At 35.3% G+C, this 23,870-nt stretch overlaps 1 protein-coding gene across 3 annotated transcripts; it reads left to right on the top strand.

The window, feature by feature from the left end:
- Window positions 1-3,708: 3,708 nt before the first annotated feature.
- Window positions 3,709-21,214, top strand: UFM1 (ubiquitin fold modifier 1). Of its 3 annotated transcripts, none has more exons than XM_084879605.1 (6): window positions 3,709-3,791; window positions 3,864-3,920; window positions 8,001-8,058; window positions 14,378-14,417; window positions 16,682-16,714; window positions 19,514-21,214. In XM_084879605.1, coding segments are annotated over exons 1-6 (258 nt in total). In that variant the 5' UTR covers window positions 3,709-3,789; the 3' UTR covers window positions 19,582-21,214. The 3 variants fall into 3 exon arrangements, with proteins under 3 accessions (XP_084735731.1, XP_084735732.1, XP_084735733.1); XM_084879606.1 differs by having other exon boundaries at window positions 3,713-3,791; window positions 20,510-21,214; XM_084879607.1 differs by lacking the exon at window positions 16,682-16,714 and having other exon boundaries at window positions 3,713-3,791.
- The last annotated feature ends 2,656 nt before the right edge of the window (window positions 21,215-23,870 follow it).

Genomic DNA, 23,870 nt, shown 5'->3' with positions numbered 1-23,870 from the left:
TCAGTCTGTTATCTGTTTCTCAGTCTGTTTCTATTTTATGTGTTTATTTTATTTTTTACATTTTACATGTAAGTAAAATCATATGTCTTCTGTAACCAGCTTTAAGTAAAGTGAAAACATGTCAGATTTGGGTGCAAAAATGAATTTCCTTCCAAACTTTTTCACCTTAAGTTGATTATATTTATAGTTCAATTATGTAATTCTGGGAGGTTTACACTGGGATATAAATCTTAGGATCTTAAACTCCAAACACTTCATATTGGAAACAAAATGTAGCCTGAACAATTAATAATAAGGTAATATTTTTATTGTGTTCAATTTGATCATTTTCCCCTCTATTACCTTTTCTCAGCCTATAATCCTGTAAGGGGTGCTGATATCATTGAGCAATGAGAATATTTTTATTAAGATATTATATGTGTACATACCTTACCAATCCCCACCCACCCCATTCCCAAACATGCCCTCCCTCCCCATAGTTTTTCCTCCATTGGTTATGCTTATATGCATGCATACAAGTCCTTCGGTTGATCTGTTATCTCCCCCATATTTCCCTACCCTCCCCACTGTAATTTGACATTCTGTTTGTTTCTTTACTGTCTCTGTATCTATCTTTTTGTTCATCAGTTTATAATGTTCCTTATTATCCATAAATGAGTGAGATCATGTAGTGTATTTCTTTCATTGACTGGCTTACTTCACTCAGCATAATGTTCTCCAATTCCATCCAGGTTGCTGCAATGATGAGAATTTCTTCTTTTTTACGGCAGCATAGTATTCCATTGTGTAGATGTACCATGGTTTTTGGATCCAATCATCTGCTGACGGACACTTAGGCTGTTTCCAAATCCTAGCTATTGTAGATTGTGTTGCTATGAACATAGGAGTGCATATATCTTTTTTGATTGGTGTTTCTAGTTTCTTAGGATATATTCCTAGGAGTGGGATTACTGGGTCAAATGGGAGTTCCATTTTCAGTTTTTTGAGGAAACTCCATACTGCTCTCCACAGTGGTTACACCAGTCTGCATCCCCACCAGCAGTGCACGAGGGTTCCTTTTTCTCCACATCCTCACCAGCACTTGTCTTTTGCTAATTTGTTGATGATAGCCATTCTGACAGGTGTGAGATGGTACCACATTGTCATTTTTATTTGCATCTCTCGGATAATTAGTGACTTTGAGCATGTTTTCATGTGCCTTTTGACCTTCCTTCTGTCTTCTTTTGAGAATATTCTATTTAGGTCAGCAATGAGAATATTAATGGATCAAAATTTATCTTGTGCTAATGCTAGATATCATGTTAAGCATTTAGTATAAATAGAATCACAAAACTATAAAATATCCAAATGTTGTTTAAAGATATAAGGAAGTGTTAGCTTGTTCTGGTTGCAGGGTGCATGTATGTGTGACCTGGATGTTGCCGCTATTCTGTGCCCTTGAAACTCATTTGGTGAGTGGTGGAGTGAGAGAATATGTGTCCTTAGAAATAGAAACTATAAATATGTACTCTAATCTCTTCATTGTTATTTGACACCAGTAAACACATTTCTTCTTATAGATATTCTAAAATATTTTAGTCACACCAACTAATCCCATTGTCTCAGCTATTAATATTATAAATGCTGATCCCAAAATCTATCAATCAACATATGCTTCTATATATGCTTCTCTTTCTATATATGGCAACATTTATATTTTTATAATATGCTTCTCTTTCTATATATGGCAACATTTGCTTCTCTTTCTATATATGGCAACATTTATATTTTTAAAAAATAAGACAAGGACTGTCATGAGAATGTTGGAGTTTTACTTTTCTACAGTCAGAATCTTCTTTCTTTTTATGGGGAGATGTGATAATAGAAGAGCAGTATACTGCAAAATTATGGCAAAGATGAAATTCCCATAACCCTTAAATATGCATAACATGATATCCATTAAAGAAAATTGTGGGGAAGCATAGGACTTGATTGGAAATCTCTGAAATGTCAGGAGGACTTTGCTGAAGATAGCAGACCCTGCCTTGACTTTTCCAAACAAGTCTGAGCCCCCAGGTGTTTTACTAGAATATGTTTTTTCTTTAGGCGTCCTTGTGTAAAGGACACTGCAGATGCATGTCTTCTCAAGGATATTTACCCTGCTGGTAGTATCTAGAAGTTAATTTTAGTTCAAACTGTTATTACAATAAAAGCCTAAGGAGCCAGGTGAACGAGGCTGTTTGGGTTTTCAAGCCAAGCAGTCCTTTAGCCCTCTCATGAGTCAGAGTAATCATTCACCTGTGCTCTGGGTCTGCCAATCAGCCCTGGCAGAAAATTTTATCCACACACACACACACAATGTAATGCTATTCAGTCATAAAAAAATATAATCCATTTGCAACAACATGGAAGAACCATGAGCGACTTAAATTGGGTAAAATAAGTCAGAGAGAAAGACAAATAGTGTATGATCCAGTTACATGTGAAATCTAAAAAATAAAACAAGGTTGTAGATATTAATATCAGCTTAATATCTGAGGGAATGGTTGAAGAAATTCAAAGGGTACAAACTTTCAGTTATAAAATAATTAAGTCATGGGGATGGATGTAACATAAAGAAAAAATCTCACAAAATATTCTAAAGATTAACTAGATTCCCTCATTATTTTAATTCCTATCTGTATCCAATATTTCTTAAAAAGAGCACTGCAGACATTGTGATAAGCATGTTTATTTTTTAAACACAGATGCTGAGATTTGTAATATTTAGAGGAAATATGTTTTCTTCCCACACTATACAAAAACTTATAACAGATCCTAGAGCATTGGCAGCTAGCTTTCCTATTAATCCTGACATCTCTTGCTTTTGCCTCAGTGCTTGGAACATGGAAAGAATTAAAAATGTGTTGTTAAACTGAATAAATGTGGCAAAATCCGCAACCTAGTGCCCTGGTTTAAATCTTCCCAGCTAGACTTCAAGTTGCTGAGTGCAGGATCTTGTCTTTCTCACCTACTTACTCTCTTACATGTGCAAATTAAATTGACATTAGTATTGCAGAGTAAAGTGTGAAGGAAAACAATATGAAAACTCTAAATGATTTAACAGGATCAGGTTGCTGAAAAGGCAAAAGGACACTAATACAAGTGATTTTCAACTATTTTCATCTCATGGCCCACATAAATTACTAAAATTCTGTGGCACACCAAAAAATATATTTTTTTGCCAATTTGATTTAAAAAAAAAAGTATAATTTGTAGAAGGCTACTGCTGTGTTGGCTTTGACAATCTAAGGGGAAAAAGGTCAGTGCCCCTAAGTAGCCAGGTATTTATTACATGTTTTAAAATTCTTACAGCACACCCACTCGGGTATCACCGCTAAAACTAAAGTCAGGTGAGGATTTACTTGAACTTTTCAGCCCCCAGGACATCTGAACAACTTCGGAGGGCCCCGCCCCGCCCGGCACCTCTTCCTCCGAAAAGACCCGCTGAGGCCAAAAGTCCTACTCCCGTTTGTGATGCCTGACAGAAATACGGCAGCAAATAAAAGCATTTGTAAAAATATTAATTTCATATAATCCACACGTTCTTTTAAGATATGTAAATGCTAAATCAGTAGGTATTTGTAATTAGGAGGCTCCGCCTAGATGAGCATCAGATGCCGATTTTTCAGGCAGTGCCTTGGACAACAGCAACTTTGGAGGTCCCCAGTTGCCAGCGCCTGGGACCTAAGTGTGGAAGAGCCCTTCCCGAACCCGGCGGAAGTGGGACTACTGAAGGAAGTTGGCGTCTTAGTCCAGGCCTGCTTCACCATGTAAGTGTTTACCTTCAACCTCCCCGATCCTGATGCCACTGCCCGCCCTTAACTCTTTCCGCTCTTTCTCAGGTCCAAGGTTTCCTTTAAGATCACGCTGACATCGGACCCGCGGCTGCCCTACAAAGTGTGAGTAGCTCCCTGCGGTGGCTGAGTAGATCCGGGCTGGATGGAGCCCGGCATCCCACCCCAGAAGCCCACATCCTTTCCTTTCCTTCCCTGCACCTCTACACGAGCCCTCTCGGGAGCCTCCGGCTTCCCACTTGTAAATGAGAGGAGGCATCCTGGACCGCTCCTCTTAAGTGTCAACTTGCCCCAGCTCTAGGGTGCAGGGGTGTGTGACCGGAACCTTGCTGCTCGGAACTCACTTGGTGGTGGTGGCTGGAGAGGACTTTGTGGACTGCACAGGGCTCTGGTGATGACTGGAATCCTTCAGCAGGCCCAGTCTGCTGGAGATTAGAAAGGCCTTTCACGACTTTGACCAGCTGTTAGAGGAAGTAAAAGAAGACATCTCAATCTAGATTCCGAAACTACTTAAATGTTTATTCCTTACAGGCTTCTGATTCTTGTTGTGTATAAGGAACACACGACTTGGGCATCACGAAGTACTGAGCCTTAAATCATATCCTAATGTTGTTGGGGTTTAGAAAAGAGTGATTAGTAGAAATGGGAAATACAGAAATAGGGCAATTTATTCATGCGGATCCTTTGCTTAGCCTTTAGCAGTTAGCATGTGTCTAATCTGGACCTTCTAACCCGGATTCTTCAGACCTTTGTATGATTGTAGGTAAGCATTATTACGGACATTGCAGCTGGAAGCCATATAAAATATAACAAAGAACAGGTCTTAAATAGGATTTTATATATAATTAATGTTTATTAGTTAATAAGTAATTATTGTCGTAGCCTACCTAATTGAACTATAACAGTTGTTATCAGTCTTATTTAGCTCTCTGGGACCCATGTAATCTCCTAGCCTTTCTCTTTCTCAATTGTTTTATCTCCAAATGAATCTCTTTGCCTAAACTTAAGTAATTACTCCACCTATAAAATGCCATTTTTAAACACTCTTACGGTTAACCACATTGTATTCTTACATCTGATTTACTCTAATATTTCTTCTTTAAAATGTTTCTTTTCATTCATTGATGAGACTTCATTTTAACATTTTCCTCTTCTCCCTACCTTACCCAACTTCTTATCCAGCTTAGAGTCACTGTCTTGCAAATACCTTCAACTCTGATTGTCCCCCACCCCCAAATTCCAGTATATTTCACTCCAAGCACTTGGTGAAACACCAATTCTGAACTTTTCTGTATATACCTGAATGTTCCTGGAAAAAAATTACACAATTAGATTGATGAGTTTGACATAAAATTAATAACTATGCTCAATAGTAGCCAACACTCTGCTACATTTTCCAAGTTTGCATATTTTCTTCTTTATTCTCAGAAAGGATTTTTTAAATGTATTTTCACACTTCCTACAATTCCTTTCCTCGTTTCTTTCAAGCCATCAGAGGAAATTTCTCTCCTTTTTCCATTACATCTATAAAGCTATCACTATTTGTAAACCTGTGATTTCTGTCTATAATCATGTTGGATTAGAAACCATCAGCATGACTTATGAAAAGCCAGTTGTACCACTTGGGTTCTGCATCTTACTTGTTTCAATCTTCTCAAGATTAAAGCAGAGAGTCTAAAGATCTCCCTCTCTTCATCTTTGATTTCTCCCTTTATATTGAATTATTCTCATAAATATATAAATAGGCTTTTAAAAAGAAATTCTGAGAAGATGGAGAGAGAAAGAGGACAGGGCAGGACAGCATCAGTATAAGAGTGGCTGGAACATTGTACCAGTTCAATTATTATGGGTGACTGGATGAATTTAATAAGCATATCTATTATTTAGTGTGTGTAGTTGTGTTTATGAGTAAAGTATGCATAATATATGTACCTGTGTATGTAAAGGTAGTTATCCTGTTTTCAAAGTAAATTGTAACTAGCATTAGTAAAAGCAACTTAAGATTTATGGGAAAACATTCTTTAACTTATAAACATACTTTGATAGAAAAACTTTCTTTTGAGTTTCTAACATTACTAATAGTTGAATTCTATGAAAGATGTTTCAATTCTAAATTTATTCTGAGCATTATCAGAGTTTTCAGTGTTTTTGTTTGTTGATACAGTCACTGTTGGTGTCATTACTAGGTTATAGAAATATTGAAATCAAGCATTCTCTTTTAAATAAAGGATGAATTAAAAAACATTTGCCTCATTTAGTCTGATTCCAGTCTTTCCAGACTTACTTCCCAACTCTTCTCCTTTCTTACTACCATCATCGTTTAACAAAGCATCAGTCACCCTATTCCTAAATTGAAAAGCAAGTCTTTTTAACTCTCCTTGCTTTTTACACATGTTCTTTTCTTTGACAGGAATGCAGTCCAGTTCCTGACAAACAATACCCTTTAAAAATAAAATTTACCTCTCCAGATTTCTATAATTGTCTAGTGAATTCATCCCCCCCTTCTTTCATTTCCTATAGAAACTTTATTCTTATTCTTTATGACAGCATTTAAGTTGTTTCATAGTTCTCTTTATATGAAATATACATTTTTTTAAAAACAGATTTACCTTTGATTTATTTTTAAAATTCACTTTAATATACATAATAGTGTGCCCCTTCTTTCCCTTTTTTCAAAACACCAGTATAATGTGTAACTGCTGTTTTACAAAAATGATGCTACTGGCAAAGACAAATTCAAATCTAGATGGTGTCACAGTAACTCTGAGTTCCTCTGTAATTTTCTGTCACATAAAACATACATTAAAAAGTATTTTCTGTTTTATTGCATTGTCTTTGCATAAGTCCCAACTACATAAGTGGAAGTTTATTTTAGTGAATATCAATATAAAATCTACTTACAAAGACGTTTCCAGTCTCCATTTAAAAAGGGAATCGAAACTCTAAGATTTTAGAACTTGTCCTTTTGAGGATGAATCTCAGGACCTAAACTATGAATGTAATGCAAAAATACTTGCAAGGTCTGTTCCTTACTTTGTAAACTATCATATTGCCAACTTACTAGATAACTTTTAAACAGTGCCTACCCTTTAGAATTTTTTTCTTTCCTCTTCCCCTGCCCCCCAGAAAACTAAAAAAAGGTAAAAACAGTGATAACTATTTTCACTTTTTAGTTAGATTTTAGAGGAGTTGGGGCAGCCAAACTATTCACACATACTGAAGTCATTATAATGCACTGTGTCAGCTATAATGATTTTTCTATTCAATTTGTACACTAAGATGGTATTTATATGTGAAAATGTTACATAATGGAAGTTGGTATTAAAACATTAAAGAATAATATGGTGGTTACAGATAGACAAATTTCAAAGGTAAATGTTAGTTTATAAGTCTCTTTTTCCTGCTGTGAAAAAGAATATGTTTTTCTGTCTTTAATGATTATAACTCATTTAACCTTAAGAATATTATATTTCTTTTGTTACCTTCTGTGTTTATAAGGGTATAATATCATTTTTTTTTAAGTATTTAAATTGGAAAATTCACAGGTCACTCATCAGCAATCTGTAATACACTTGATGTTGTACAAGTCAGTAACAAAATCATACATTACTCCCCAAATGTTATTTCAGATTCTATTAAGCCCTTAATCTGAGGAGGTGTAAGAGTTTTGTGGGAAATGACTTTACATTTTGCCATAGTAAACATGTTCATTTTCAGCAACTTGGTCTACTCTTTTAGACTTGATTATTAAAAGTGCTCAGAAAGGATTATGAAAATATTTATGTTCTGATGATGCTTTCCCAGGTAGCCCTTGTAATGAAAATGAATTTCTGCATTAAGTAAAAATATGTGTGGACTGAATACTAAGGAGAGATTCAACTTTTTAAAATCCATCTCTGGAAACAAGTAGTATCCCATATCCTAGATCTATTTGTATCAAACTATTAAAAATGTATAAATCTTCTCCTATATAGGTGTTGGTATTCAAGTACATCTATGGGCAGAATCTAATTTAAGCCTAATTGTTTGTTGTTGGTTTTTTAGAGTTTATGATGTAGTGTGCAATAAAAATCTTTAGACTCCAAAGACAGATTTGTTTAGGTCTGCTAAAATTGCTGATATGAGCAACAAAAAACTTAAAAAAATAGCTTTTTAAAAAAATTATTTTTAATTTTTTTTTTTTAGACTCAGTGTTCCTGAAAGTACACCTTTCATAGCAGTCTTAAAGTTTGCAGCAGAAGAGGTAAGTGTAGAAATTGGGACAACCTGCCGAAACCGGTTTGGCTCAATGGATAGAGCTTCGGCTTGGAGACTGAAAGGTCCCGGGTTCGATTCCGGTCAAGGGCATGTACGTTGGTTGCGGGCAAATCCCCAGTAGGGGGTGTGCAAGAGGCAGCTGATCGATGCCTCTCTCCCATCGATGTTTCTAACTCTCTATCTCTCTCCCTTCCTCTCTGTACAAAATCAATAAAATATATTAAAAAAAAAAAAGAAGAAGAAATTGGGACAACCTGTATAGAATATAGATTGACAGTGTATTTTAACCCACCACTTCTCTGTGGGTTTATTACTAGGTTAATGCTATTAAAAAGTTAAGCTTTACTTACTGATATAAGTAGAATGAAAGTTAAGACTTACTGACAGATATTAGAAGAATGAATTTAAATTGACATATCCAATGCAGCCATTGAGAATTATAAGGGAAATTTTTATTAAAATGGAAAAGATTCAATTATATGTAAAAAATTTTAAGCAGCAACATATCACTGTAGTGTGCATATTCATTTTTACTACTTTTTATTCTAGAATTATAGTTTTTAAAACATCTCATTTTTCAAAATTTTTGTCTATGTGGACTGTCAGTAAAAATTGTTTTTAAAAGTGTCTAGTTTTTTAAAAAAATATTTTGATTTTCTGTTTTTTAAGGAAAATTTCCATTCAAAATTATCATTAGAGAAATCTATAAAGCAACTCTTTGGACATGCCATGGGGAAGAGTAGCTTGGGTAGAAACGGCACCCAAATATTGTATGTCTTGGAGACTTAAGATTCTTATTATGTGTCATTCACTATCTGTTTGACATAGGCACCCATATATGTCTTGGAGACTTAAGATTCTTATTATGTGTCATTCACTATCAATTTCTCTTCCTCAAATTTCTTAATCTGTAAAAGGAAGTAAGTGAAGTTAAAAGTGCTATACTAGTACACAGTGATTCAAATCTAAATTTTGGTTCCTAATCTTCAGGAAAAAATTATAATTATGGAAAATAATTTTAGTTAAATAAGAAACCAGCTTAACCTATAATCCTATTGAAAATGATTAATGGAAAATAAACAACTTATCAGCACTCACAGCTCCTCATACTATTGTCAGGAACCACTAACATTTATCACTCATTCAGAATTAAACTGAAAAATGATAGTACATGTTTTATAGTAAGATTTGATCTATTCTTCCTGTAGAAAGAATAAGTTAAAAGAAATGGAAAATAAATCTGAATAGAGCATCATTATGTTTTGCTATACAGATAACTTGCAAGAAATATACCTGGCCTAGGACATAGCAGATTCCACAGATTCTAATTTAATAATTTACAATCATTTATTTTACTATAAATTTGCAATGATTTATTTATTATAACAAATAATATTTAATTATTTTATTATTACTTATAGAATATAATTATTTACAATAATGACATTTACTTTCCTATTTTATAATTGTTTTACGATTTTTTTTTATAGGGCAAAAACATTGATTTCATCCTGGTCATTTAGTGTGAGAATAAGAACATCCTAACAAACATACAGTGGAAAATTAATAACTTTACTCAACCACATGTATTGGTTAAAGTTTTAATATTGCTTATAATTATTGTGAATCATGTGTCTAATATATTTAGAAAAGTTATGTCTTTCAGTTAACAGTGAGAAGGCCTTTCACAAGATGTCATTGTAGAATATTTCAATAGGAACAAGACTTGACAAACCAGAGTCTGGATTTAAATCCCTAGTAAAGTTCTTTTAATAAAAACATAAAAAAATTCCCACTGCATGACTGGGTTAATTTAAGTAGTGAGTTGTCCAAGCCTGGGAAGAGCCTCTTCACATTGTAAGTTATAAAACTTCTGAAATAAGGAAGAAAATAAATGAAAACTGACAATTATAAAATACGCTTTGCATCCATGAGGAAATTTATCAGTAATTTGGGATGAAAGTAGTAGTTAATATATTTTATTTTACTAGTGATGCTTCCCTGAATTTTAGCTTTCCTGTTGCTTTTACATTCTAGAAAAAGTAAAAGTGGTATCAGCTGTTTCCTTTTGATTTTTAATGTTCATAAAATATGGTGCCACTCTATGGATGTACTAAAAAACCTGTTTTATCTTAACATGGACATAATCCTATCTAATAAAAGAGTGATATGCAAATTAACCATCACTCCCCTACACTCACACCCACCTATAGCCACGCCCACCATCAAATCAAGAGCAAGCACGCAAATTAACCCCAACCAAGATGGCTGTGGCCACTGAGGGAGCAGCAGGGAGGCTTGGGTTTCCCCTGCAATGGAGGAAGCCAAGCTTTCCACACATCCTGGCTGGCCGAGGCCTCCACTCAAAGCTACAAAGTTTCAATTATAGGAGATAAATACCAACAGAAATTGCTGCCTCCATGGAGCCAGCAGGAGGTTTGGCTTTGCTCCAGGTTACAAAGTTTCAATTGTAGAAGATAAATCCCATATACCAGGGCCTCCACATCGGTTGCAAACCATCAAAGGCCCCTCACCGAGGCCACACCACACCCCAAAGAACCCCCACCGTGATACAGGACACCCTTCAGTGCAAACCAGCTGGCCCCCACTACCCGTGCACCAGGCCTCTATCCTATCTAATAAAAGAGTAATTACGCAAATTGATCATCACTCTAACACACAAGATAGCTGCCCCCCTTTGGTCAAAGATCCTACCCCCATGTGGACACAAGATAGCCAACAAGGGAGGGCAATTGGAAGGCACCAGGCCTGCAAGGGAGGACAGTTGGGGGCAATCAAGCCTGCAGGGGAGGGCAGTTAGGGGTGACCAGGCCTGCAGGAGAGGACAATCAGGGGCAAAAGGCTAGCAGGGGAGCAGTTAGGCATCAATCAGGCTGGCAGGGGAGTGGTTAGGTGGTGTTCAGGCTGGCAGGCAAAAGCAGTTCGGGGCAATTAGGAAGGCAGGCAAGCAAGCAGTTGGGAGCCAGCAGTCCTGGATTGTGAGAGGGATGTCTGATTGCCCACCGGATTGGGCCTAAATGGGCAGTCGGACATCCCTCGAGGGGTCCCAGATTGGAGAGGGTGCAAGCTGGGCTAAGGGACACCCCCCTGTCCCTCCTCCCGCTGTGCATGAATTTTGTGCACAGGGCCTCTAGTCTAAGAATAAGACACACTCAGTAGGGTAACGCGAAACTTTGTAATATTCAAGTTTTGGAAATCTGACATTCTATAATTAATTTGGGTATTTGATCAAAGTTTTACTAAGTAGTACAACCTCTTAGTAATTTTTGAAGTTATTTTAAATTAGGTTTAGTTAAAATTCTTCAATCTATAAAGGGCATTTACAGCTAAGAATATACCATATAAACAGTAAAATTTTTTATTAGGTACATAATCCTATAACAATTGTTTTATGCATAATTCCATTCTTAACCTGTTAACCGGGGAGTTCCCTTTTTAATTAAACAACGTACAACGGGCGCATACTCTTTCACTAGGACCTGTCAGTACGTCACGCCCAGTGGACGTAATTTTATATTATTATTTTATTTATTAATTAAAATAAATGAAATATATATTTTTTCATTTATTTATATATAAAGCACAAAGGAAAATACAAAATTACAAACAAATAGAAAAGAATACCAACAAAAAAATGGAAACATCGAATTAAAAAATTATAAATTTTACAATTATAAAGATTACAAAAAATATATAATTTTTATTTCTATACACAATAAAAAATATAAAAAGTTAACAATTACAGAACAATAAAAGCACACAAATAAAATAGAAATATTGAGTTTAAAAAATTGAAATATAGATGTAAAAATTCAAAACTCAACTTCTGTGTGATATATTTTAAAACAATTGTTGATACATAGTGCTGCCTTACAATCTGGACACCAGTATGTAGATTCTTTCCTAACACCTTTTTTGTAGCAAACTTGGCATTTCCTGGATTTAGTTTTTCCTATATCGATTTTCATTTGTTCTGGAAAATGCCTTTCAACTAAGCGTGATGGTTTAGATGTAGAGCTGCTTGTTGATGTCTTTGGGTGGGTTTTCACTATGTTGTTATCTACCAATTTCTCTACACACTCTATCAAAAAGTGTAATCGATCCAAATGACCTTTATCTTTTTTTGTATATAATATATGCATTGAAGCAGCACATATCAATTAATCGTAGAAAAAATTTTTTATAAAATTTTTTTACCCTATTACGGGCAGCCGTGTAGGCCACCATAACTTCATCTCCCAAATCTACGCCGCCCATTTTCTTGTTATAATCCAGGACAACATTCAGTTTTTCTTGCCTTCTTCCTCTCTTTTCAATCATTGTCTTTTCATCATTACGAATAGAACTGAGCATGAATATGTCTTTTTTATCCTTCCATTTTAAAACCATAAGTTTGTCTTTGATTCTTACTATATGTTCATTTTTCTGTAATTTTTTTGTTTTTATTTCACTGGGGATTCCGACTCTGTTTATCCTCATTGTTCCAACAATGTCTGTATTGTTTTGACACAAGAGTTCAGCCAAATGAATTGACATATAGAAATTATCTAAGTAAATCCTATACCCTTTATTCAGTAAGTCATGTGTTAACTCCAAAACAATTCTTGTTGATTGTTTTTCTTGTGGGTAGTTCGAATCATAATTTGTGTCGTTGCCTGTGTATAAAGTTATATTTTGTACGTATCCAGATTGGCTTTCACTCAAAATAAACAACTTCATTCCAAATCTAGCTCTTTTTGTAGATATATATTGTTTCCAAGATAAATTCCCTTTCCATAATAAGAGATTCATCTATGCATATTTCTCGTTCACATACATAAAACCTTTTAAACTTTTCTGACAAATTATTGATGATTGGATCAATTTTATATGTTTTTCTATTATATAAAGGTTGGAGATATAAAAAATATAAGTAAATGATATATAATACAAAAATAGGTAGGTAAGTGTAAGTACGTACCCGTCACTGCTCACCCAGAACACGTCCACCACTCTCAATAGCGAAATTATACTGATTCCCTCCGTGTCTTAAATTCATGTCGAGACATGTATGGATGACTAATACCTTTGTTGTTCGGAAATATACGTCCCGCCCATTTCAGGGTGCAACATATATTTCAAGGACGTATTCATATGTCCTACCCGTACCCGATATTGTTAACATTTGACGTATTTATATGTCCTGCTCGGTTAACAGGTTAAAATGGAATTCTTTTGTAAGTTAAAGTAAACTTTTTGTTGTTTTCCTCAATTATGCATATGGGACTATTATAAATACCTAAAACAGTGTTTCTCATATTATTGTTCCTAAAGCACTAAAACCACCAGAAAGAAAAAGAAACCAATTCCATGAAAAGTGGATCATTGGCCAAAAAGTATGGGAAATACTTCATTCACTATTTTCTTCTTGGAGTTAAAGTATATTTTAACTTGGTGTTAAAGTATTAGCAGCACACTTGAAAATTTTGAAAATAATATCAGTATAAAGTAGTGTTTTCCATACTTACTTGGTTACAATAAATTCAACTATAATATCTACAAAACTTGTCCTTAGCATAGAAGGGCATAGTAAATACTTGGAAAAATTGATGAATTATGAAGACAAGTGCTGGTCTTTAGAGCATTGAGAAGAATTCTAACTTTGGCTACACGTTTCTTAACCACATTTCATTGATTTAGGTCAGTGGAGTCTTACTATCACTGTTAATCGTGTGGTAATCACATAATTATCTCGATATCACCTGCAGTACTTGAACTTAGTTATTATTTCCTGGTGGTATAATTAGATTGTTGCCATTGTGTGACATTTAAGTCAGCAAAACATAACAGGAGAATTTGAAAATGGACAATAAGCCTCGGCTGTCCTCCCATTAAACACAATAGAGCGTTTACTTGAACTTACTACTTCTACAAAGAAATTTTAGGAATATTATAAACAATTCTTTTGCTTTTATTTTTGCTTATGAAAGAAAGCAACATGTGTAAGTCTAAAAGAGTAAACATTGATTGAGTCATAGATTTATTGACAATGAATTTTTGTCTTGTATTTGCAGTGAGTAAAATAAGATTCATGGTATTCTAAATAGAACGAAATGTAGTATTTAGAGGGTAATAATGTTTTAAACAAATAAAACAAATTACAGTAGCCCTTTATTTTATGATGTGACTTAATCCTGAAAGAAAACTCACATTTTAGAATTATCTGTACACTGTTCTTGTTCAACTAACTATCTTTTACAGAGTATGTGTGTGTATATAAATCGTTTTCTTTTTCTCCCCCTTAGTTTAAAGTTTCTGCAGCCACAAGTGCAATTATTACCAATGGTAAGAATTCATTTAAAAATTATTTATTACCTTTTTTATTTTTTTAAAATCAAATTAATTCATTTAACTTGAATGCAGAAATCCCAAATTTGATATCAACATAAATGAAATACATAATTGTAAATACTAAATCAAGGTTATTATTCATCGCTATCTCTTTTCAGATTCTTTATGCTTTTTGATATAGAATAGCATTTTGTAATATCTTGTATCCTGGTCACTTCTTGCCAGATTATTACTGAAAATAACTTTATTTACCAAGGTGTTTTTGTTTTGTTTGTTTTGTTTTGTTTTTTTCTCAAAATAAGCTTATTGATAAACTAGAGGCCCAGTGCACAAAACTCGTGCACGGAGGCAGGGGGGAGGGGCAATCCCTTAGCCCAGTCTGCACCCTCTCCAATTGGGGACCCCTTGGGGGATTTCCAACTGCCGGTTTAGGGCCAATCTAAACCAGCAATTGGACATCCCTCTCGCAATCGGGGACAGCTGGCTCCTTACTGCTCACCTGTCTGCCTGCTCAATATCTTCTAACTGCCCTTCCCTGCCAGCCTGGTTGCCCCTAACTGCCTCTGTCTGCCTGCCTGATTGCCCCTAACTGTCCTCCCCTGCCAGCCTGGTTGTCCCCAACTGCCCTTCCCTGCCGGCTTGATCTTGCTCCCAATGGCCCACCCCTGCCAGCTTGATCTCGCCCCCAACTGCCCTCCTCTGCTGGCCAATTTGGTTCTGATAGTTCAGTTTCTATGCCAGTCAGCATCAAAAGCTCCACCTCCTAAGCAGCCATTGGTTCTTAACAGTACCCACATTGTTCTGATTGGTTGGTTCCTATTCTGATTGGTCAGCATCTCTGGGCCAATCAAAGGGGCCTGATCAGAAAGGTGAGGCTGATCAGCAGCCCCATTGGAGGCTTGAAGAGAAATGGAGGTTCAGCAGCTGGCCAGACTCAGAAAGAGAGGCAAGTGCTAATCAAAAGCTGCCTCAGAGGCAATGGATCAGTCCCTGCTTCTCTCTTTAGGCCTCTCTCTGGCCTTAATTTGCAGCCCCCTCAGCAGTCAGTGTTGGGGCACTGTGCCTGACTTCAGGACTGACTTAGAGTTGGTTGAGCCTCAGTCATTACTGGTCGTTACGACCCAGGGTTTTTATATATTAGGATGCTTTTCAAACTTAGGTAGTTAAGCAGGAATGTACCATTGCTGTATCATGTAGTTGCTTTCCTGATGAAATTTATTTCTTATATGCTTGCAATTATGAGGATTTTGTCCAAGTAGATATATAACTTAAATTCTGAATATCTTAAAACACTACTAATAATTAAACTAGTCCTATGAGAAAATACTGATGTAAGATGAGGAGTAAAGATGTCAGTGAGGGCTTAACTATTTTTCAGGAATACACCATAATATTTGAAGGTGCTAGTGAGTAGTTTTCTGTGCCATTAGGATAAGCTGTGAAAATGGGTTTAATGGACAGTAGTGCAATTTAGTTTAGATATGTCAAAATTTCTCATTCTAAAACATTCTGTATACTGTCACATTGAAGTGACAGTATACAGAATGTAGAACAAAGCTAACCTAATATCTACAAAGTTTTAGATTCATAGGTGCTTTGTAAACTTTTATCACGTGTCAGTAGAACTTGAATTACTGTGTTTCCCCGAAAATAAGACATCCTCCAAAAATAAGACCTAATGCATGGAAAGATAAGACATCCCCTGAAAATAAGACCTAGCGCAACTTTGGGAGAAAAAATTAATATAGGACACTGTCTTATTTTTGGGGAAACAGGGTAGATGAGTTTATGGGCTCTTGTGGCCATAAGATTTGTAAGCCTCATAGCAATAACTAAGTGATTAATGACATACCTGAGGTGTATTTTTCACTTTGTATAGCATAACACAATATAAAATCATATATATGTATGTTGACCTTACCAGGATCATTTCATTGACAGATACTCTTGTTTAATCTAGCACTGTGTGTGAATGCACAATAGTAATAGATTTCAATAGATAATTTATCCGAAAGATTGTCATTCATGTTTTTGGATTTAAATTGTTTGGCTTGCCCAGCAGGTGTGGCTCAGTGGTTGAGCTTCAACCTATGAACCAGGAGGTCACGGTTTTATTCCTGGTCAGGGCTATAATTTATTTTTTATTGTTTTGGCTTTTGCCTATATACACTGCAGCAGTATTATAGCCAGTCTCTTATTACTGTTGAACCATTTTAGCTTTAGAAATAATTTAGATGATTTTATCATTTATTTTCTAGATGGAATAGGAATAAATCCTGCACAGACTGCTGGTAAGTATCTAAAATTCATGGAGATGTGGTGGAGCTATATATGTCAGTTGATTGGACTAGATAGGATTTTACCAAGATCATAGATGTTCTTTTAAGGATTATATGCCAGTCTTCACCTATGGATCTAAATAATAATTTGTTTCATTATGTGAATTAGTTATGCCTTTGACTAAGGGAAACCCTGACTAATAAACATTAAAGATATTAACACTCATAACAAAAATTCTAAAGGTAAGATTGTACTCTTATTGGAATAATGGTTTTGACCTACCTCATAAGGTATTGTGAGGTAGTAGTACATGTAAAGTGCTTAATAGATTGCCTTATCCATAGTGAGCATTCAATAAGTGCTATTTTAAAGATGTATGGTCATTTAAATTTCAGAGGGCTTAGTCCATACTCAGAGGTTCAAATTTAACATTATGCAGTGCTATATATTGGTGTCCTAACAAGAAAGCAGGGTCATCTTTATTATTATTACTAGAGGCCTGGTGCACGATATTCGTGCATGGGGTATGTGTTCCTCAGGCCAGCCTGCACCCTCTCCAATCTGGGACAAACCCCTCAAGTGACATTCAACTGCCCATTTAGACCCAATTCCACCAGAATCAGGTCTAAACGGGCAGTTGGTCATCCCTCTCACAATCCAGGACTGCTGCCTCCCAACTACTCACCTGCCTGCCTTCCTGATTGCCCCTAACCACTTCTGCCTGCCAGCCTGATCACTCCCAAACCGCTCCATGCCAGCCTGATGTCTAACTACTCCCCTGGCCAGCCTGTTTACCCCCAACTTCCCTCCTCTGCCAACCTAGTCACCCCTAACTGCCCTCCCCTGCAGGCTTGATTGCCCTCAACTGCTCTCCCTGGCAGGCCTGGTCCCTTTCAACTTCCCTCCCCTGCTGGCCATCTTGTATGTTGGAGTGATGATCAATCTGCATATTACTCTTTTATTAGATAGGATAGAGGCCTAGTGTATGGGTGGGGGCCAGTTGATTTGCCCTGAAGGGTGTCCCAGATAGGATAGAGTTTCCCTTGGGCATGGGGCGGCCTTAGCGAGGGGCCTGTGGTGGTTTTTAGGCCAGCCATGTCCCCCTGGGACCCAAGTGGAGGTCCTGATATCTGGGATTTATTTATCTCCCATAGCTGAAACTTTGTAGCCTTTAGTGGAGCTAAGACTCCTGCTTGCTCTGTGGCTGAAGCCATTTTTGTTGGGATTTATCTTCTATAATTGAAACTTTGTAGCCTTGATTGGAGGCCTGGGCTGGCCAGAGTGTGTGGAAAGGTTGGCTCCCTCCATCATCAGGGGCAACCCAAGCTTCCTGTTTGCAGCCATCTTGGTTGGGTTAATTTGCATACTTCTGATTGGCTGGTGGGTGTGGCTTGTAAGTGTAGCTGAATGGTTAATTTGCTTATTACTCTCTTATTAGAAAGGATTATTATTATTATTATTATTATTATTATTATTGATTGATTTTAGAGAGAAAGGGAGAGGGAGAGAGAAACATCAATGATGAGAGCATCATTGAATAGCTGCCTCCTGCATGTCTCCCACCAGGTTATGAGTCCTTAACCGTAATCGAACTTGGGACCCTTCAGTCCACACATCAATGCTCTCTACTCTGGGCCAAACTGGCTAGGGCAAGCAGGGTCATCTTCAACTTTTTAACAGGCAGCTTTATATATATATTTTTAAATGTACCCTTCTTTTTGGCTTATGTAATTTAATTATAGTCTTTTGAAGTTAAGCATGCTTTAATATAATGAACCTCAATCTTGAGTAGTATTTTTATTTAAATTATATTCTAAAGTACTTCTGTCTTATAACAAAATTACATTGTTCTCATAGATCTTGGGACTGAAATTTGGTCATGTAAAAATGAAGAAGGATTTAAAATTGTAATTGTAATTTTTTAAAATTTAAATCAGTTGTAGGTAGATAATAAATTTTATTAAATTATAAAGGTTATTCATTGAAAATCATGAGGCTTTTTATAACATAAATGCCTTTAAATTTAGGTTTAAAGGTTTTGTTTTCTTACTCTAGAAATGTTCAATTTATGTTAATATGAATTATTGCTCATTGTAATATGTTATCAGTTGTATTCCTTTAAAAGATGAAAGGTGTACTTTATGGGACACCTAGTAAATCTCATCATTTAATTGAACCAAAATAGGTCAGGGTTTCTAAACTTATGTCACTTGTGGTAATTTAAATTCATCCTTTTTTGTCCTTATTGTGTACTAAAGCAAGTATTGATGGTTAAATTGATTTACATTGTGCTTTGCTTAGTGTATAAGTTAGCCTTTTTTTTTTTTTAATATATTTTTATTGATTTTTTACAGAGAGGAAGAGAGAGAGATAGAGAGCTAGAAACATCGATGAGAGAGGATCATCAATCAGCTGCCATTTGCACACCCCCTACTGGGGATGTGCCTGCAACCAAGATACATGCCCTTGACCGGAATCGAACCCGGGACCTTTCAGTCCGCAGACTGACTCTCTATCCACTGAGCCAAACCGGTTTTGGCTTAGTTAGCATTTTTGTGGCTAATGTTCATATTTAAAATTTTCAGACATATGGTTAAGTCCTAAAGATGTGAGTGGAATAGCAACAAGGCTTTGAAAGCATGAAATTAGTTTCTGATTATGCTTGTGTTTTTGTACCTACTTACTTTACAGTGCTTTATTATTTTTTGTTTGGTTTTTTACAATGCTTTGTTAATTGTATATAATAATTAGTGGAATGTTATGATAACCTGTTTTTTAAACACCTAACTTTATGATTTGTTTGTTTGTAGGAAATGTTTTCCTAAAGCATGGTTCAGAACTGCGAATTATTCCTAGAGATCGTGTTGGAAGTTGTTAATATCCTCTACATAAAGATAGAATTACCTTTCAAAATAAATATTGGGTATTGCTGTTGTAAAACTGACATCAGGCATTTAAAATACTATGAAAACACCAATAATTGATGAAATAATGAAAGGTAACTCACTGTCCCTTCTTGTTGTTCTGACTCTTCATATAAAGAGAGAATGCTTATGCATTGAGGGTATCATTTTTACAGATCTTAGTCTTTCATTGCTACCTCACAGCACATACTGCTGGTGTTTTATTACTGGAGGATAATTCTTTCTGAGAACATTTGGAAGATTAAACTTATTGAATCTTTTTATTTGTCTTTAAGGTAAAATTTTAAAAGGCTTATGGATTATAGAGGGCAGGTTACTCCAAGGATCCGATTTGTAGACTAAAATAGTTGAGCCTAACCAGTTTGGCTCAGTGAATAGAGCGTTGGCCTGCGGACTGAAAGGTCCCAGGTTCAATTCTGGTCAAGGGCATGTACCTTGGTTACGGGCACATCCCCAATAGGAAGTGTGCAGAAAGCAGCTGATCAATGTTTCTAATTATCCCTCCCTCTTCCTCTCTGTAAAAAATCAATATCTTTTTTTTTTTTTTTAAATAGTTGAATTCTTAATCATATACTATTTATAATAAATGATATAGACATATCAATGAATACTTATATGTCTTAACTTTTTACATGTAGGTATTTTTTTTAAGTTTCAAACTTCATGTGTTTATATAATTTTTAATTTAATATCAGAGAGCCAAAATTCCAAAATTTGATTTTTTTTTTTACCTAGGCTTTATGAGTAGATTGATAGCCCTCACCAAAGGGTTTTAACTATGATCCTGCAGAATCCAATTCTTGTTAAGAATTGAAAATAAAGTAGAAGCGTCCTTTGCTGAGTAACGCATTCCTTTATCAGTCTCTTTTAATACCTACATTGACTTTAAAACAGGAATTTTCAAGAAACATTGTCTTTCTGGGGATATTTGGAAACTACATTGAGCAAGAGCCTATTGTAAAGAAGATCTGAAATTCACAACAAAGATCAAGAAAATGCTAGTGGAAATAATGATTAATTATACTCACTGAAGGTCCTACATTTAAGGAAATGTTAAGATTAATCAAGTGAATAAGAAGCCAAGAAAGGGAAGATGGCTAAGCCCAGGTAGCAAAAAACAACAGTGAAGGGGAACAGAAAGCTGTCGAAAAGTGTAGTCACAAAAGCCAGCTGGATAGGCAAAAGTGCAGAGGCTGTGTTGTGTTGGGAGAACAGAAGGGGATAATAGAGAATGTCATAAGTAGCAGAAGGTAATTGAAAAAAGCAAATTATAGGCCTTTTCAACATACAGATTTGAAAATTCCCTTTATGAGAATCTAAAAAATGATATACCTAAGGAATGTTTTTATTTTCTCTTACAGCAGAAATCAATAACTATTCAAATCTTTAAAAATGAAATGAAGGCTTATAGTGATTCAGAATCAGTGCTCAATTTGCTGTATTTTAGATGGTGAGCTCTCTGGAGCAGGCCTTGTGTTTGTCTTGCTCTTTCTAAACCTGAAAATGTAGTAGGCTTTCAATAAACACTTGGTGAATTATTCATAAATAAAATATCTCTTAGACCCTTGTTTCATTGGCAGAAAAACATAAGGAAATGTAACAGAATCAGCATCTGAAGGGTGACAATGGTAGTTAAGTTTAAGAAATTAACCAGATACTATTTATATATTTGATAAATGAATAGTGGGATTCTGATTTATAAAAGGGAAAAAAATATTTTCTAAAGCAGAGAACTATACTTCTGACGTTTGAGAAAGTATTTATTTTCATAAATAAAATTTGATGCTTAAATATCACCTGCTCCTTAACAATATTAAGCCTCTATTAACCAGAAATTTATGAATACCCATTCTTTGAATTTTTTCTTTAATTTAGATCCCATCCACTGTTTCTAGCACAAAGTCTGCCTGCTGTATTACATAAATAAGTTTATAATATCCTCTACTATAAAGTAATTTATTTAATATTTTTATTTTAGGGTTTTGAAAATTTTATTGTAAGTTCTTAAAGACATTTTCTTAATTAGATATTTTGTTATTAAATAAATATAATCAGTAAGTTCTTTGTGCAGCACGTTTTGAAGTATTTTGCTTAAATGCATTATTTGGCACATAATATTTCATGAAAACAATTTGTTATACCATAAAGCATATTTTTTATTTTTATTTTACTAGTAGAAATTTTTAAATGTATTTTTATTGATTTCAGAGAGGAAGGAAAAGGGAGAAAGGGAAATATCAAAGATGAGAGAGAATCATTGATTGGCTGTTTCCTGCACACTTCCTACTTGCGATCGAGGCCACAACCCGGAAATGGAACCATGGATCTCCTGGTTCATAGGTTGACGCTCACTGGCCAGGCTAAGGCTTTTAATTAGCACACCTATTAAGCCAGTGCATAAGGATTCATGAAGAAAAACAATAGACAAAAGTGATTAATGGCCATAGGTCATAGAATGAGCATATATTTCCAAATACCAGTCCTATGTTTGAAAGGAGCAAGGGGAGAGGTTATAGTAATTGTTTAGGCTAGTTGGTCCCAAGCCTAGTTGGTTATGAGAGGAACTTAGGGAATTAAAAATACAGATGTATGGAAACTATCCCTAAAGTTCTGATTCAAAAATCCATTCTGATGAGCTCTTCTCTGTTGCTGGGTAAACTTTTTTTCTTTATCGGTGAACAAAATGAAATCTAAGGAGTCAAAGAAAATAACTAGAATATGTTTTAGAATCTTGGAAAGTACACATTCCAATTCTTGGTTGTCTAGTAGCTAAGTGCGAAGATGCTACTTAACAGTCTGTTTTACTGATAGTGAAACCACTTTTTAAAGTGCTTCAGGGCTAGTAATTATTGGATATTTTGTTTCTAAAAGTTAGTTATTTTGAAGAAAAGTCAATGGGAAGAAATAGTCCTGTTTAAGCCTCCCTTTCCCCAAATTAAGATTAAAAATAACTTAATGTTCCCAAATCTATTTATAAAACAAAATTATATACATAAATTATACAGTATATGTACTAGAGGCCCAGTGCACGACATTGGGCGGGGGGGGGGGGGGGGGTGTCAGGGTCCCTCAGCCTAGCCTGCACCCTTTAGCAGTCTGGGAGCCCTCAGGGGGTATCCAACTAATGGCTTGAGCGAGTTGGACATCCTTAGCTCTACAGCAGAGACGGTAGAGGCTTCCGCCACCACCACTGCCTTTGCCAGCCATCAACCCAGCTTGTGGCTGGGCAGTGCTCCCCCTATGGGAGCCTACTGACCACCAGGGAGCAGCTCCTGCATTAAGCATCTGCCCCCTGGTGGTCATGTCATAGCAGCCAGTTGTACTGCTGTTCAGTTGATTTGCATATTGCCCTTTTGTTATATAGGATGTATTTGAGCATATATATGTGGTTTATGTATGTATATAATTTATGTGTATAATTCATATATGTATGAAGTTTTGTTTAGATATGAATTTTATATGCAATTCATCCAAAATAAATTATTAAACATCTATGTATCCAGTATTTGATACTTTTACTTATTTTTCACAGTAATTTTACACTCTTTCCCCAGTTTACAGAAGGAAAAAGAGGCTTTAAGAGATTGAGATTTGAAATCTGATTCTTTGAAATCTTTATACCAGGAGACTTTTTCAGTATTATTTTTTTTTATAACATACTAGCTCTGTATTGAATAATACATTTAAAAATATAAAAGAAATGTATAAAGCTTAAATTCACATTTTAGAGTGGAATAATCATAAATATTCTTCATACAAGGTATAAATATGATAAAATTATAAGAAATTAAGTAAAAATCAGTCAAATGAAGATAATTATTATTCTGGCCTTATTCCATAGGGTGGCATAATGGAAATAGGACTATAACCCTATATTTATTAGCCCCAGCAGACAACTTGATTTTTTATCATTATCTTGCTGATGTAACTACAAAGATTAGTCCCCCAATAACCTGTTTTTCCAACCATACTACCTATAAGCTGTAATACAGAAATTCTAGAAATGCTCTCTGAGAGTTAATGCTGGATATTGATAAATTATTTAAACCAGGCTATTTAATTAAACCATTAATTTAAATAAACATTTTCAAAAGGCTCAATCTATCCAGTCTGTTATCTTCATCCTCCAAATTGCCTAAGCCAGATATTTGGAACTCATTTCTTTCCTTGCCCTAACATAGCAGATGAATCACAGAATTATATTGATTTATTTTACAAAAATACATCTCAGCCATCTCAACTA

Source organism: Pipistrellus hanaki (genome assembly GCF_964339955.1).
Source record: "Pipistrellus hanaki genome assembly, chromosome: 3".
NCBI lineage: Eukaryota > Metazoa > Chordata > Mammalia > Chiroptera > Vespertilionidae > Pipistrellus > Pipistrellus hanaki.
This window is presented reverse-complemented; position numbering and strand designations above follow the sequence as displayed.